We start from the raw sequence: 16,652 nt of genomic DNA on the forward strand, positions 1-16,652 counted from the left end.
TTGGGATTGGAGATGCTTTAGGAGCCTGGCAGAATCATTCAGATTGCAGGGTCCTCCCCCTCAACGCCCCCAGGCATTGAGGAATGTGCTGAGGGAATGGGCTACCAGCTTCACCTGATCTAAAATCCTCCTCTGGGCTCAAACAATGCCACTGGGTTAAAGACCCCCATCCTCCCAGCTACCATCTTTCCCTGAGAGCGGGGTGCTCTGGGGAGGGGCGGTGACAGAGGGAGCCCCAGCTGGGAGTCAGCAAACAGGCCCAAGTCCCTCAGGACCAGATTTGAAGTGTTAAATGTCCCCCTCCTCCCCAAGCCAGCCCCATCAGGGGCAGTCAGTGAGCTGGACCCTATCAGGTCTGGAGGAGAAGGGAGACGTTGCTGTGGAAGTGCCGCGATCCGCCCAAGCTGAGGGGAGGGGCTGGGACACCTTCAGGTGCCTCAGTGAGGCTCCTGTCCCCACTTTTAGGACATAGGCCTTGAAGAGGAAATGGGGGTCTCTCTGCTCTGGAGAAGAAAGCTGAGCTGACTGGGGAGCTATCTGAAAGACGTGGGGAGAGAAGGATTGGTTAGAAATACACAAAATAGGTTTCCACCCTCATTCCCCCTGGAAGGAAGGGGAGAGCTAAGGAGCTCCCGGACACCCGGACACCGACACGGCTGGTGGACCTAGTGGACGCACCCGTCTGGCCGCTCTGCCAGCGATGGCTCCTGGAGCTGCCTTGCTGGTGAGCAGGGGCCTCAGGAGAGGGGAGCTCACCTGCGGGCTGGGGTGCGCGCAGGGGTGCCGCTGCCCGCCCCATGGCGACAGCACGGAGGAGTCCTACGGACCGGGCTCTCGGCACCCTCCATCTCCCACCTCGCAGGACGCGCCTTGGGCACCAGGCCACTGACCCTCAGGGCAAACGAGCGCCCACGCCCAGCGGGAGGCAGCCGAGCAGGGGCCGCGGGGACCCCGGAGCCCACCCGCTGGCCTCCGCCCCGCCCCCCTCTGCCCACGGCGGGACGGGGCGGCTCCCCCACCTGTGACTGCGCGCGGGCCGGGGTTGGGGCTGGCGCGGTGGTGGGACGGGGCTGTGCTGGGGAAGGGGGCGAGCTGCGGGCCTGGGGCCTACAGCAGCCCCCGCACGGGGGGAGGGCGCCGGCCCCAGCAGCAGCCCCGTCAATCTTCCCGGGAGGAATTAGTTAATTTGTCCTTGAATTAAGGAGCGGTGGATCCCTCCCCGTTTAAGCTGAGCTCTCGAGACAGCTGTTGGGTGCTTGCGGGGAAGCGGACGTCGTCGAGGAAAGGGCCACCGCGCGCTCCCCAAAGCACAGGGGTGGCCCGCAGGGAGGGCCGGCGGGCTGCTCCGTCGCAGAGGTCGAGGGGGCCTGGAGACGAAGCCTGGGCGCGCGAGGGCCGTTTTTTGACAAATGATTTCAAGTCTTGTAAGGCAGCAAGTCGGGGGCAGGAGTGGAACAGAAGGTGCCGGGGAGCCTGGCCCTGCGGCCTTCCGCTCTGCGCCCCGGAACCCGCCCCCGGCCTCACGGGGCCCTCGCTCCGCCAGCGCCGCGCTGGGCCCCGGGGCGCGCAGATGCGCGTGAGGCCACGGCCGCGAGCGAGCGGCTCCGCCGGCCAAGGGCAACCTGGGGGGACGCAGGCTCGCGCGCCCCGCGGACGGCAGGGCGGCCCTGGGCTCCTGGGCGCTCTCCGCACCCTCCAGCTAGCCGGCTGGGACTAGATTTAAGACAGAATTACAAAGAAGTGCTCGGGGTGGCGGAGGGGGCCCACCTACCCCGGAGGGAGCTGCCAGGCGGCCAGGGGGCGCATTCGGGCCAGAGAGTTAAGACAGATGAGGAGCGAGTAGTTAAAACCCACATTATATAGTTCTGTCGGGTATAAAATTACATGTGCTGACCCATATATTCTAACTGGAAACGGACTCGAGTCACTTAAAATATTGTAACGTCGATAGGACTAATTAATTGGAAATAAGAAACGAAAGAATACAATTAAACGAGAAGAGAATCATTTTCTAATTTAATAGAGGGACATTTATAAAGATCACAAGCTAAAAGGCATCGAATGATTCTATCGACATTCTATTAAATCAGCCCCCGCGGCCCCTGGCAGTAGGAGGCGGCCCCAGGCCAGTGCAGCATCTCGCCGGGTTCGGTGCCTCCGTGGACGCCCCGGCCACAAACCCGGTGTCTGCGTGGGATCCGACCCCGGCCCTTCCCGCAGAACTGACTCTTCTCTGCCCACGGCCGAGCCCGGACGCTCGTTGTTGCCCCTGGCCAGGGGAATCCTGCCTGCCCGCTTGCTAGTCCTGGGCTCACGGATACATTACAACAAAATTACTAATTGGAAAATGAAATTGTCAATAAAGCATCCCCCCTCGCGTATACAATATCCTTAAATATTAAGATATTTTAGTAGACCCATTTCCTAACAATAATTTATTGCAATAAAACAGACACCACAGGTCCCCTTAAATTGTCTTTTCATAATGAATAAATTTAAGCGGCTAATTAATATATAAACTAGCCCAATTTGTCAAGTTGATTTGTATTTTAGTTAATTGTGAAAGTAATTACCACACGGTCAAATTAACAGCTTTCTGGAAATGACCAAGCCTGAGGTTTTATTTCCTTCCTGGGTGAAGAAAATTCATTTTTCCAAGCTCTTGATGTGATGAATAAAAGTCATAAATCTGGGTGATTGGTGCAGGCAGAGTCTAAATGGCTTCATATTTCATTTTAGGTTTAATAGAAATATTCATGCTCCGTTTTAATGAAATTAAATTGAGGGGGGATGGGGTCGGGAGGCGACAGTGGCCCAGGGCTTAAAGGGACAGTGCAGGTTTTCCTCCCCCCACCCCACCCGCCCACAGGCCGGGGCCTCCAGGTCACCTCCCCCATCTGCAGATCTGCGGGTCCAGCCTGCGGGGAAAGGCGGTGTGCATGTGTGGGGGGTTCCATTCTGCAGCCAGCTCACCTGGGGCAAGGTGGAGGGAGCGACACAAGATCCCCTCCTCCCCAGCTGTCCTCCCAGCAGCCCAGTGCCCTCCCCCACGTGCCTGTAGAGGTCACCAAGCAAGGTCAGGGTCAGCTTCGGGTGTAGGTACAACCCCGCCCAAGTAACACCTTTCGGCTCACTGTCAGCGCTGTCCCGACACAATCCAAAATCGGCACTCCTCTCCCTTCCATCACGGGAAGGATGCGCAGCCTTGGGACAGACACTCTGTGGACCCCTAGGCTCCCCCACTTACACCCTCTGCTCCCTGCCGCCTGCAATATCCCCCTCCGGCTCCACCGTCTGGGGCCACCTCGCCTGGAAGGCAACCAGCCCCAACCAGGACTGTTGGGGCCCAGGACAACCGCCCCAAAGCACTGGGCGGCAGAGGCCTCCCCTCACAGAAAGAGTAAGTCTTCGGACCCAGCATTTCCCATATTCACTTGTGTTGCCATGCTTGGAGTTTAGGGGGCCACGCTGTCAGCCACTCTGGGGGCGTGAGGTCAGTGGGGCGTCCCTGGGCCCCAGGACCGTCCTCGCCAAGCAGCCCCTTAATGGAGCTGATCTGTGACTTGTTGATTTCCCCTGAGCAAATAAGGCTTTGATGCAGTTCCAGCAAGAGTGGTTAGCTGATGAATTGACAAAAACTAATCAGCTTTATTGGGAAACAGGTTAAGGGCACGGGCGTGTCAATAATTCTCAGCCTGACCCCCTCATGCATTAACCGAGGCAGGCTGATTAGAGTAAGAAGACTGGCTCGCATTTTGCACTGAAATTGCTTTCATAAACTCACCATTATTAGCAGTCGATGCGAGCAGCTAATTTAGAGAAGACATCCCAGGCATGTCACATCTATCATCCGGGTTTATGTATCATTATCTCATTTACAGAATGTCGCAGTGTAATATGTGTTTTTGGCAATCGGCTTGGCCCCGCGCCTGGATCGCGCCGCTCTTTTTAAGCAGCGCGGCGGGCCTCCTTCCGCACCGCCCGGCCTGGAGACCCGCGCGCTAAAGGCGGGCAGCCGGAGGACGCTTCCCAGGCGGGCCCGGGGAGCTGGGAGCCACGCTGCCCTCCTCCACCGCACACGTGCGCACACTCGAAACGCGCGTGTACAAGCTCCCGCACACGCGCTCCCACGCATGCACACGTGCGCACGCCGCCGGCGCCCCAGCTCCTTCTCCCGCGCGGCCCTGAGCGCCGCCCGAAGTGAGCATTTGCTCCAGCCTCGGGCCGGCCGCGCGCCAGGTCGGGGTTCTGCCCTGGCACCCCCCTCCCCGCCCCTCTCCCCAGACTCGGGGGCCAGCTCCCCTCCGCCTGGGGACAACCGCCGGCCCCGGAAGGCCCCTCTCCGCCCTCCCGGCTGCCGGGGCGGCGGGCCTGACCTTCCCACCCCTGGGCGGGCCGCTCCCCTCCCCTGGCGGCGGCGGCTCCCGGCCCAGATGCGCCCGGGCGTCCGGAGTGGGCCACCTGTTCCGCCGGGTAATTATTTTAATGTAAGGGCCCAGCGTCAGCGGGTTCGCGCCTCCTGCGGCGACAGACGGCGGCGAGGCCGAGGAGGCTCTCAGCCTTTCAATGGAATTTCCCAGATGGGCCGAGGGGACGCCGGGGCGGGTCACCAGGGGCCCTTTAACGACTTCATTAGCCAAATTATCTTGCCGGCAGCACGGAGCCCGGAGACCAGGGAAGGGGGCGGGGGCGGGGCGGGGGGTCGTTCTCCACCCCCACCCCTAGGTCTGGGCAGAAGCAGTGCAGAGGGGGAAATGGCCCCATCCCACTGGTGTCAGGAAGAAGGGACCCCAGATAGAGTGCGTTCAGCAGCAAACACTCCACCTCGCGCCACCCTTAGGTTGGACAGGCAGGAGCCCTGCTGGTCAAAGGCCAAGTGGGAAAAACTGATTAGAATCCTGCCATGAGGAGATTATAACATAATCGCCAATGTGACTAGTGGGTTCCGGCTAAGGCCCCCCCACAGGACTGGAAGTCACCGCTGGCCCTTTTGCTGTGGGCTCTGGAGCAAAGTGCCTTGGTTTCCCAGAGACATAGTTTGCCCGCCGGTAAGACTGGGGACACCGTACGTATTTTCAGTTATAATCTCATTGGATGAGACTACGCAAGAAGGTACACTGAGGCACGGCACCCATGAGTGCTTGGGGCATGCGGGGCCGAGCAGGGGCACTAAGAGCCGGACGCCGTCATTTTAAAACTGGCTTCCCAAGCCACACTTACTACGTGGATGACAACAACTTCAGATTCCTCTTGGGTAAAACATTCCCTGTTCAAACCGTCGGGTAGGCAGCAGGTTCCTGATACACTAGCATCGTTCTGCCAGGCTGACCACACACTCCACCTAAGCTTAGGAAGTGTGGCTGGGGTAGGATGTGAGGGGGAGAAGCTGCTTCAGGAAGGCGCCGTGGGAATAACGTCCTGGGTAACCCAGCCAAGTTCTACGTGCAAACAGAACCGCCCCCCCGCCAAGTCCACTCCAAGCCTCCAAGCCTGAGATCTGTCCCTTGGGCCTGGAGTGCGCACCTGTGGGAAGAGGCAAGGGGCAGGGTGGAAAGAGGAGAACTTGACCACAGACACCATTTGCCCATCTTAGGGAACATCCCTCCAGCTCTGGAAAATGGCATGAGAAGGAATTCATCCTTCTCTCTCTCTCTCTCTCTCTCTCTCTCTCTCTCTCTCTCTCTCTCTCTCTCGGCAGCCAGCAGCCTCAGCTTCTGCCACCTCAGCACTACTAAAGAGACCAATTAGCAGTGACTTCCTGCCATTATCCACCGTGGATTTGGACATTACCGTGCGACTATCCAGCCATCATTCGGAGTCAGAAGGCACTAAAAATTTCACATACCAAAGCATTAAAACATCGCAAGCAGCGTCTTGTTTTTTGTACTTCTCCCCTGGAGCCTCCCTACCTGCAGGACAGTCCAGGCTGGGGTGCACACCCACCTGTGTAGGTCTGGTCTCCCCAGGGGCTGAGCTGCTGGTGTGAGCTCCGCACCCCTCTCCTTCAGTTGCGGTGGGGGGAGGGGGTTGTCTCGGGCACAGGGTCCCAGAACCGCCGTGGGGAGCGTTTAGAGAGCGAGCCTTCGATGACTAGACACATTTTATGGGGGAGACTGCAAAGCTGGGCTCCTCTAAAGCAGGTGTGTGTTGTGCCCAATCTTAAAATAAGAAAGCCCTTAGGTCAAGACTCCCTCCCCACGAAGTGCAGGTCAGGTGTTAGCTTATCTAGAGAGGGGTCATGAAGGTTACAACAATCAAGGCTGACTTCGCGGGCATGTGTGTTCTGTACCTTGTTCCTGACAACAGCATGAAAGAGTGAACCTGAAATTAAAATCTTCTAGCAAAAATACAAGCTACTTGGGGGATGTTCTTCATCTCTGTTGAAGACTGTTGTCCCCCAGCTTGATTAAAGGGCTCACGTGACCTTCCCCATGCTCCCCGATGTCTTGGTAGGAATTTGTTTCTTTGTAGCCCGGAGCTTCGAATTTGTGCAACAGAGAGGCTGGAAACACTTTCAGTTTTCTGGGTTAGAAGGAAAATTGCAGGTGGATATGTTCTGTCTCCACACGAGGGGCAGGGCTGAGCATATCTCCCCCTGCCCGGCCCGCCCAGCAAGACCTGTCCCTTCTCTTTGGTGTCTATGGAAGCTGGGAGACTGCCCAAGATCTGAGCATAAAGCAGATATTATTGTATCTGGAGAAAATTTCCAAAAATAGAGGGCCCTTAGGTTGCTGAATTTTTAGGCATTTAATCCTGCAGCATCCTCCTGACCTCTTAGCACAACCCCACCAGTGAGCCCCGTTTAGGCTGGTTGTCTGCACCTGGGGCTGGGCCCGGTGCACGGGGACGGACCCATGACCCGGGACTTCGGAGGTGGGCTCCGTTAGGGTCAGGCCTGGAGCTGCGGCTGTGATCTCTAAAGGGGCAACACGCAATCCAGGTGTAAAGGGCCAGGCTGACAAGGAGGGGCCTCAAGAAAAGGCACCCAGTGCCTCTGGCAGGGCCCACCTCTCGTTGGAGCGGTTGGTTGGCAGGATCCCACCCTTTCCAGACCCCTTTGCAAGACAAGTGCCCCCGGGTCAGGAAGGAGGTCAGCAGATCAAAGGGCAGCGCTAACAACATGATACCTTTAGTCCTGGGGCTCTGCTGGTGGGGGGAGGGGATACCTGTGCAGATCCGCCCCTCCTCCTCCCTATCCCCACCCCCAAGTTTGCCTTCCGGTGACCCCAGCACCCCCTACTCTCCGCCAACTCCCTACACCCCCCTGCCCCCACGCCTGCCCCTGTTTGACTCCAGGCCTGGTGGGCAGGTCCCCAGAGGAGGCTCTGGGCACCACGGAGCGTCTCCCCAGACTGGTGGGGAAGGGGGGAGCGCACAGGGACCACCGAGAAAGTCTTGTTGCACCCATTGCCCAGGGCCCTTCCAGGTGGTCTTCAGGTTAATTATTCTACTGTACCTGCCCCACTTCACGTGGAAGAAAGCAATATATACATGATAAGGAATGATGCCTGCCTCCCAGCCTTTGAATGTGTGACTATATAGATTTTATTCCCAACCTCATAGGTATATAATTCCAGACATGAATAGACATGGATTACAAACAGCTTTTTCTTTTGCAGTTGTTGGTATAAACCACCAATTCTCCTTTCTACATAGTGGGAGAAGGGCGACTGTGGGCAATATTCAGTATCTTGAAGGGAGACCGTGTGGAGAGAGGAAAGGGGTGGTGTGCCGGGCAGGGAAGGGGCCAAGATGGGGGACAGCTGATGAAGCGTGCTTGCTCAGGAAATCAAGGGTCCCCCAATTGTCCCAGGGCTGTGGGAGAGGGGAGTCACCTGGAGACTGGGTCCGGGAGTATTGCTGGGACCAGACTTTGATCTCTCCTTACGGCCCTCCAACAGACGCAAGCCCCACTCCTGTCTGCCCAAAACCTTCTTCAAAGCCAGCTGGGCTGGACCAATACAGATGCTGGAGACAGGAAGAGCCCCAGCGCGCTCAGCTTCACACCTCATAAACCACACAAAGCCCCCAAACTTCCAAGACTTCGCCTTCTTTCTCTGTCCCTCTCTCTTTCCATACAACTTCACAGAAAACCTCCAATCTGTATTAACTTTTTCTTAACATCAACAGAATATATGATAATTTTAAAGCCCTTTGGCCCCACAGAGTGCATTTGGTCTAACCCCGACTTTACTAAACAAAGAAACAGAAATCCATGAAAATAAAAGAGCACAGACATCCAGAGTCTCACTGCAGTTACAGGGGTGGCCGCGACCAGGACCCACCGCGGGCTTAGTGCTTCTTCAATGCCTCACTGGGCGCCCCCATGGGTGGTGTGGCCTCGGGGATAAAACCAGGTGAACCTTTGCCTGCCGGACCCCCACATACCTGTTCAGTCTGTGCTTCCAGGAAGTGCTCTCAGCTGGTCTCAGGGGGACAACTCGCACGTCCCACCACGGATTTTGAGGGGTTTAGGAACAATGGGTACTGTGGAATAAAGAGGGGGTGAAATGAATTCCTCTGGGAGTTCTAAAACACAGCATGATTTTGTTGAGGAACATGGGAGATTTATTGCATATAGACTGCACACCCGTCCCCAACTAAAATAGCCCTGGCGGTGGGTATTTCAGGGAGAAGAGAGGGCAGCAGGCTCTCCAAGATCAATTTTGGGGAGTTTCATTCACTACCTTCCCCCAGCCTCCTAAATCACTGCCCTGCATCCCAGGAGTCCTGCCCCAGCAGATGGAGGAGGAGGGAGGTAGGGAAAGGCAGTCAGCATTAGAGCAAACCGCTGTCAGAGGTGGGGGCCAAGACTCTCCCGGGGAGGCAGAGTGACAGCCAAGATGTCATTACTGTCCCTCACAGGGCGAAGGGTTTCCTGCCCAGAACAGGTGGCTAAGAATCTCAGGTCTCCTTCATAAACCCTCCTTCCCCAAAGGGAACAGACAGGCATAGAGAAACAGGGCTAGGGACCACTGGAGCATTGAGGGCAGCCGGTGACAGCTGTGTGGCCCCTGCGTCACACTTGGTCCCACTCCAAACTACGAGGCTTAACGGTTTGCTGGGCACAAGAGTCTCAACCTCTTTGAACCTCTACTCTCTGAAATGGAGAGGATAAAATCCTTCTTCTTGTGTCACAGTGACAATTAAAGATGAGAATTCTAGAAAGCTCATGGCATATAGCAGTGTTCAGGAAGTGTAAGTGCTCTCCTCTCTCTGCTTAAAGGCAGGACTGCATCATCACCACCCCAAAGAGATAGCATCTAAAGACCAGACAAACACCATGTAAATGCTGTAATTTCTATTTACAAGTTAACATTGGTTTGTGCAAAGCCATATCATATTTACTCCCAGCGCTGTCCCTTATCCATTGCTGTCCTCCTGATTTCCAACTAGTACTGTGTGTCTCGGAACTACCCTGTTTTAATGAAAAAGAAAGTCGACTCTTGCCAACAGAATCACCACAATCAACTCTTGCCAAGGCAAAAAGCCTTTTGAAGGGAAACTAAGCGATCCCTATACTTACCTTAAAAAAAAAAAAAAATCCCTCTTGTAGCAACCTGATCTGCTAATTTTAAAGTTTACCTGCCCTCATTTTTCCTTCCTCCTCTGTCCCTCCTCCAGCCCCCACCCTGTCCTTTACTCACCTCTTAACTGCTTAGGAAGCTGGCTGCAAGAACCGAAACCCCCTCCTGCATTCTTTCCCCTGTTGGGGCCAGATAACTAGGTCTAATGGAGCTGTTGACAAAGCCTCGTGCTGGTGGCCGCTTGACTCCCCGACCTGCATGTTGATTCTTTCCGCTTCAGAAAAGCCCTTGGAAGTGCTTTTACTGTAAATATTTGAAGTGTGTGTATGGGGGACGGAGGGGGTGGGTGTGAAGTCTGGATTCTCACTCCACTACCTTGCTCAGCCAGGGGAAGCCCTTTCGCCCGAGTTCCCAAGCTGCAGGTAGGAAGAGGAGAGAGGCTGCGTTTTCCTGCCTGGGGACTAACCGGGGTCAGAGTGGCTGGCCTCGGGAGGACTACCGGCTCCCGCAGGCTTTCGAGAACCGAGGTGGGTGCTGTCTCCTCACGCCCATGGGTATCCTTCCGCAGAGAGGAAGAGCTCTGTCATCGAGGATCCTCTCACTGGCAGGTGGGCAACGTCTCCAAGCCGACCTGGGTCCTGCAGGCCGCGGGGCTCACAGACTCTGCCCTCTCCGCCTAGAAGGGGCAGAGGCTCAAGGCGATGACTTGTGGAAGGCAAACCCTCGCTCACACACACACACACAACACCTGAAACGCACAGGACTTCCCAGAGATGAGAAGGTTCGACCTGCAGAGGGTTGACGACAGGGACACAAACTGCTCCCGTGCACCCTGGAGACCCAAGAACAGGGCTTGGGGACTGGTTTGATCTTCGTTGTGCTACCGTCCTTGAGCAAAGCAGCTAGATCTGCAAGCAACGTGGGCTCGCCGACGCAGAAGTGCACAAACTCAAGTGCTGGCGAGGAGGCGCGAGGAGACGCACGCCGCTGGCTCGAGGGGACGCCGAGCCCAGAGCCGGACAGCGTGTCTCCGGAGCTGGCCTCAGGCCGCGGGGCCCACACCGCGCCCCAGGGGCGCCAGCGCCCGCAGTCCCGCTCAGCACTTGCAGGAGGGCAGGCAGGGTCCCTAGGTTCAGCCGCCGCGTCTGGCAACCCCGGTCGCCGTCTCCGCTCCGCCATCGCGGCGCAGCACCCCGGGTGCTTAGGACCCCGCGGCGCAGGGGCGGGGCGGCGGGCGGCCTCGACGGTGACAGGTGCGCCCCTCCGCCAATGGCCGGGCCGACGCCCCTCCCCGAGCCCCCGCCGGGCGCGCCAATCGGCGGCCGCGCTGCGCTTCAAGTGCGCGGAGGGGCGCGGGTCCCCACTACGGCGCCAGCGGCCTCGGCGCGGTCGCCCGCGGGTCCAGCGCAGAGAGCCGGGCTCCCCGGCCCGGCGCGTCCAGGCCCTCGCGTGCGAGTCCGTGCGAGCGCGGCCCGGGGCGGGGTCCGCACGAGGAGGCGCCCGGACCATGGTCACCCTCGGCTGAGTTTCCGGCGGCGACTTTGATTATTGGCAAATCACCACCACCACAATACCGAACCCTGGGGCTTGCCACCGCCACGCACGGACTCCGCGAGCCGGCGCGAGGCCGCGTCACCCACCGCCCGGCCCTGCTCGCCAGCCGCGAACGAGCCGATGGAAAAATCCAAAAATTTCCGCATCGATGCGCTGCTGGCCGTGGACCCCCCGCGAGCGGCCTCGGCGCAGACCGCGCCGCTGGCCCTGGTCACGTCGCTCGCGGCCGCAGCGTCCGGCCCCGGCGGCGGCGGGGCGGGCGGCGGGGCGAGCGGCAACTGCAGCCCCGCGTCCTCGGAGCCGCCCGCAGCGCCCGCCGACCGCCTGCACGCCGAGAGCCCCTCGCCGCCGCGCCTGCTGGCCGCGCACTGCGCGCTGTTGCCTAAGCCCGGCTTCCTGGGCGCGGGCGGCGCGGGCGGAGGCGCGGGCGGCGGGCCCGGGGGCCCCCCCCACCACGCGCACCCGGGCGCCGCCGCCGCCGCCGCGGCCGCCGCGGCCGCCGCCGCCGCCGGGGGCCTGGCGCTGGGGCTGCACCCCGGGGGCGCGCAGGGAGGCGCGGGGCTCCCCGCGCAGGCGGCGCTCTACGGCCACCCGGTCTACGGCTACTCGGCGGCGGCGGCGGCGGCCGCGCTGGCCGGCCAGCACCCGGCGCTCTCCTACTCCTACCCGCAGGTGCAGGGCGCGCACCCTGCGCACCCCGCGGATCCCATCAAGCTGGGCGCCGGCACCTTCCAGCTGGACCAGTGGCTGCGTGCGTCCACCGCGGGCATGATCCTGCCCAAGATGCCCGACTTTAACTGTGAGTACCGCGCGGCCCCCGGGCCTGGGGAGGAAGGAAGGAAGAAATGGGGGAGGGGGAGTCCTGGCACACGGCTTTCCCGCGCCTCCGCCTCCCCCCGGCACCTCCTTCTCCTTGCTCTCTGCTCTGAGAGCACGGTGGGAGGGCCGAGAGGCCGCCTGGCCTCCGCCTGGGGCCCGCGAAGACTTGTGTGGACTGCACGCTGTGGCATTGGCAGCGAATTATTAAAATGGCCACGCGCGGGCCCTGCTTTCTCTTCCTCTCCTAACGGGAAGGGGCAGCTGGAGGTGTGAGACTAAAATCTAATCATTAACCGGCGGGCTGGAGGAGAAGGAAGTGGTGGGGGAAGGCGAGCCAAACAGCGTCCAAGTTAGGCTGGCTTGGGGATCGAGGCCACCTAAACCAGGGGCTTATCTCCAGGGAAACGAACTTAGGAAACGCATTACGGGCTCTGGAGAGACCCCCAGTCCCTCCCAGGAGGAGAGATTCAGGAGCAGAGAACAAGAAATGGGCTTCAAGAGGCCAGGGCCGCAAGGCCAGGTCCCTGGCTGTGCTCTGGCCATTTGCAGGGGTTCTGCCCGCCTCTGTAAGGGCGCTTGGTCCCCGGTGTGATGCCCAGCAGGCAGATGTCCTGACCTGAACAGAGCGGTGGCATGCCCCTGCAGAAGGGATGTGCCTCTTTCACGAACCCCATCATAGGGACTCTACGTAGCAGGTGCCGGCCCAGAATTGGAGGCACCCAACACAGAGTGAACCCCTCCCCAGGATAGGAGCAAGGGACGGCTGGCCACCCCCAGCCCGAGAGCTGCTGGGTTGTGGGCAGCATGCTTGCCATGCAGGTGGTACGCCTCCGGGAGGCCTGAGCCCACTGGACTTCCCTGGCCCGTTGGGCGGGCACACTGGGCTGGCACTCTGGGAGTCTGGATCTCCCCTCTGCTCGCCCCACCCGGGCTCCACACGGAGGGTGATGCGTGAGACTTTATGCTTTCAGCTGCAGAACACCCGAACAAAGAGACCCCATTGTTTCCTTCTGAGTGGAAGTGTTTAGACTGGGGAGATGCAGGCATAGGAGGGGAAAAAGCAAAAAGGAAAACAAAAATAAACACTTGGCAGAATTCAGATTCCTCTGCTAGAAGCCATGGTTGTGACTAAACAGAGAAAAGCTAGGGGCCTGAGAGCTGGAGAAGTCACAGCTGGGTGAGAAAATCTCAGCCTGCGGACTGTTTGCCCCTAGCCACCCCAGGCTTTCTCCAGCTCCCAGAAGACCCTAATGGCCACCCAGCCTGTCCAGGTGGAAGTCAGCCCCTTCTGATCCGCAGCAGGGAAAGCCTGGACTCACCTTTCAGTTTGGGGCCGCAGCTTCGGACATATCTGAACCTGCTGATCCCGGGTCAGCCAAACCCAAGGCACTCTTCCTGGACCTGGCTGTGAGCAGAGCCAACAATCCCCTTCTGATGGAAAGCCACCCATGGGTGTTCCTTATGATCTGCATGTCCCAGAGCCTGGGATGCTTAGTCTCCCACTGAGTGGGGTGGGGGTCTCCACACAGACCTCCCCTGGGCACTGGGTTCTGGGCTCCCTGCCCCCCCCTCCCTTCCCATGGTTTCCTGGGCCTGTGTGGAGCTCAAGGTCGCTCAGAAAATTGGTGAAAGTCACATCCCTTTTGCCCATCCCTGATTCCTAATCTTGACCTACAGGTAGCAGAATTAAACCCAGCCTGCTTTAAGTTTAGAAAAGGAATCTAAATACCAAATCCTGAAAGGGCGATAATAAACAGGCCAGGATGCCGGAATGTCTTCTGAGAGTCCCTCCTCTGTCGCTGGAACACCTGTTTGGTTTCCTCTAATTGGTTGTCTCTGCTGTTGGATGGCATTTCCCAAATGGTCCCTCTGGAGTCAGTGTTTTAATTAAAGTTCTAATGTATTGTCAAGTTGGGAATTGGGGCCTCATTTAACTAAAGCTGGGGGCGTGGGCCTTCCCGTAAAGCAAATTGCCCACCCGGGGGGCCTGCGCTCAGCCGCTGGGCTGCCCTCTTTTCTATCCTTTCGTTTATTGTCTAACACTCGTAAGGCTCCTGGGAAATCAAGGGAAGTCTCGTTTTTTGAGGCCATAAAATTCTCTGATGTAACCGTGTGAAATTATGTAAATACAGCCAAGGGACCTCCTTGAACGTTCAGAAAGCCGGATCCCCCCTTTGCCTGGCCTTCAGTTGGTGAAATGAGATCTGTCCTGGAAAGGCTTCCAGTCTCCCTGGGCTTTGCCCCTCCGCAACGGGGGCAGGAGCCTCAAGAAGAGTTTTCAGTGGGGAGTGTGATGAATTCACATGTTTGGGCCCAAGATGTGTTCCTTCTCCTTCTATCCTTCCTTCTCTCTTTGCCTTTGCCCTACTTTTACTCCTCCTTTTGTAGTTGAGGAGGTGGTGGTGGGAATCCTGCATTAGTTCCTTGCTGGCTGGGAGGAAATGGGACTGGTAATTCCGGAGACCTGTTTGGATTTGAGGCTGAGTTGCGGGGGTGGGTGCTGGGTGAGGAGTGGAGAGGAGCTATGCCTCTCTGGCCTCAGCATCCTGCCTGTCAAGTTCTTCTACACTGCCCCGCACCCCCCAGATGGACAGGGCTGCCCTAGGTGATAGGCTCTCTTTAATCAGAACACCCAGACCCTGAGTTAAAAAGAAAAAAAATATATTGAGTCGCATTAAACCCAAACCCGCATGGCTCCACCTGGTATCCAGGTCCTGGGCTCCAGGGCCTCCTCTGGTCACTGAGTCCCTTGGGGACAGGGTGCTCACATTGAAGGAAGAGCAGCCACTTGGCAGGGCTGGTGGGCCAGGTGGCGGCCTGGGGGCGGTGGCGCTGGGGGGCCGTGGGGGGGTCGGAGGACGGAGGACAGCGTCAGGCTGCAGGCCTCACGCCCCTCTCTGTCCCCAGCCCAGGCGCAGTCCAACCTCCTGGGGAAGTGCCGCCGGCCCCGCACGGCCTTCACCAGTCAGCAGCTCCTCGAGCTGGAGCACCAGTTCAAGCTCAACAAGTACCTGTCACGGCCCAAGCGCTTCGAGGTGGCCACGTCGCTAATGCTCACGGAGACCCAGGTACACCGCCCCCTCCCCCCACGCCACCTCAACACAAGCGGGCCTCCTAGGGGCCACTCTTGGCACCTGGAGCAGCGCCTCCTGACTTTAGGGGGACGGCTAATGTCCGAGGCAGAGTCCGTGTTTGCCCCGCTAGGGTTCATATACCAAGCCCAGCGGTCTGATTCAGTAGGCTGAGGTCAGACCCAGAAATCTGCTTTTTAAGGACACTTCCACCCACTCCCCCATTCTGAAGCCATGGTCCTCAGGCCACGTTTGAGAAACCTTATTCCAGAAAGAGGGGGAACATCTTGAGATTTACAGATATGGACCCTAGCTGCTCCGGCCCTTCCTGGACAGTGGGCGAGCACCCCTAGAAAAGGACAGGCATCCGGCAGTGGAGGTCCTAGTCTGAGCTTCCGTGGAATCCCCCAGCCCCACTCCTGGGGTTGCTGATGCCAAGGGGGTGGGGGGCTCCTTCCCGCCGGAGCCTCTGTGTCCCCTACTCTGAAGCCCGCTCCTGCGCAGCGTGAGGGAGGCCAGGACCCTGCGAGGTGCAGGAGGTGGGGGCCTCCAGAGAGACCAACGGTGGGGATGGAGGTGGCCGCTTTCTCACACCCTCTCGTGCTCTCAGGTGAAGATCTGGTTCCAGAACCGGCGGATGAAGTGGAAACGCAGCAAAAAGGCCAAGGAGCAGGCAGCGCAGGAGGCTGAGAAGCAGAAGGGTGGCGGGGGCGCGAGCAAAGGTGGCAACGCAGAGGACAAGGGAGAGGGGGAGCTGCTGGGGCCACCGGCGGCTGGGGACAAAGGCAGTGGACGCCACCTGCGGGACTTGAGGGACAGTGACCCCGAGGAGGACGAGGACGACGAGGATGAGGACCACTTCCCCTACAGCAACGGCGCCAGCACGCGCGCCGTGTCCTCCGACTGCTCCACCGAGGCCGACTCGCCGCCTCCCCGGCCTGGAGGCCCCGGGCACCAGCCCCAGGCCCAGTAGGGGCCCCGCGGGCCTGTGAGCCAGGCCGCCGACCCGGCGCTGCCCGTTGGGGACAGAGAGGGAGGCCCAGCAGGTTCAAGCTTGAACTCCCGTTCTTTTTAATTTAATTTCGGTTAGTGTTGGGGCCTAGTATTTGTGAGAAGAGCTAGCTGGCCGCTATCAGGGGGAGCCTCCCACTCCCCTCCTCCTGATGGAGAAGGCAGGAACCTACAGTGTTGGACCACCTGGAAAACTTGAAACCTTCTCCGGAATCGACATTCTGCTGAGTATTGAAAAAGGGAAAATGTTTTGTGCTTACCTATCTTAGGGGGAACTTTATGTCATGAGCATTCAAACCGCTGGAAATCTCAAAACTGTACTGTCTTTATTTTTGTATATTGTATTTATATATATATATATAAAGAAGCATCTACTTATGCATGCTAAATTATTATTTAGCTTCTCCCATCGCCCACGATGGAATGTAAAATAAATTGGTTTTTTACTGGATGAGAGTGCAGGTCTTTGGGGAGGGAGTTACGAAAGCGCACTGTACTATTTTTTGTTGTTGAAATGATGGGGGGGTGTATTCCTCAATTGACAGCGAAAGGTGCAAATGAGAATGGCAAACAGGTGTTAGGAACACCTCCTCTTCTGGGCTGTGACGTGGGCGGGGAACCTGATTCCCGCCGCTGGGGAGGCCTAGGTGCGAAATGTTCGTAAAAATAC

At 58.5% G+C, this 16,652-nt stretch overlaps 1 protein-coding gene across 1 annotated transcript; it reads left to right on the forward strand.

The window, feature by feature from the left end:
* The first annotated feature begins 11,201 nt into the window (after positions 1 to 11,201).
* Positions 11,202 to 15,944, forward strand: MNX1 (motor neuron and pancreas homeobox 1). Its single transcript, XM_045865062.1, has 3 exons — positions 11,202 to 11,880; positions 14,808 to 14,968; positions 15,582 to 15,944. Exons 1-3 carry the CDS (start codon positions 11,202 to 11,204, stop codon positions 15,942 to 15,944), a joined length of 1,203 nt encoding a protein of 400 aa, XP_045721018.1.
* The last annotated feature ends 708 nt before the right edge of the window (positions 15,945 to 16,652 follow it).

The sequence above is a fragment of the Mirounga angustirostris genome, unplaced genomic scaffold (assembly GCF_029215605.1).
Source record: "Mirounga angustirostris isolate CCGP_5_RB_7025 unplaced genomic scaffold, mMirAng1.0.hap1 SCAF_12, whole genome shotgun sequence".
NCBI lineage: Eukaryota > Metazoa > Chordata > Mammalia > Carnivora > Phocidae > Mirounga > Mirounga angustirostris.

What these genes read in the sequence shown, in the direction of transcription:
- MNX1 (XM_045865062.1), top strand. Translation starts at nt 11,202, where the DNA reads ATGGAAAAATCCAAAAATTTCCGCATCGATGCGCTGCTGGCCGTGGAC. An exon ending in CAAGATGCCCGACTTTAACT is followed by an intron (nt 11,881 to 14,807) that starts GTGAGTACCGCG and finishes CTCTGTCCCCAG; the next exon opens with CCCAGGCGCAGTCCAACCTC. An exon ending in TAATGCTCACGGAGACCCAG is followed by an intron (nt 14,969 to 15,581) that starts GTACACCGCCCC and finishes TCGTGCTCTCAG; the next exon opens with GTGAAGATCTGGTTCCAGAA.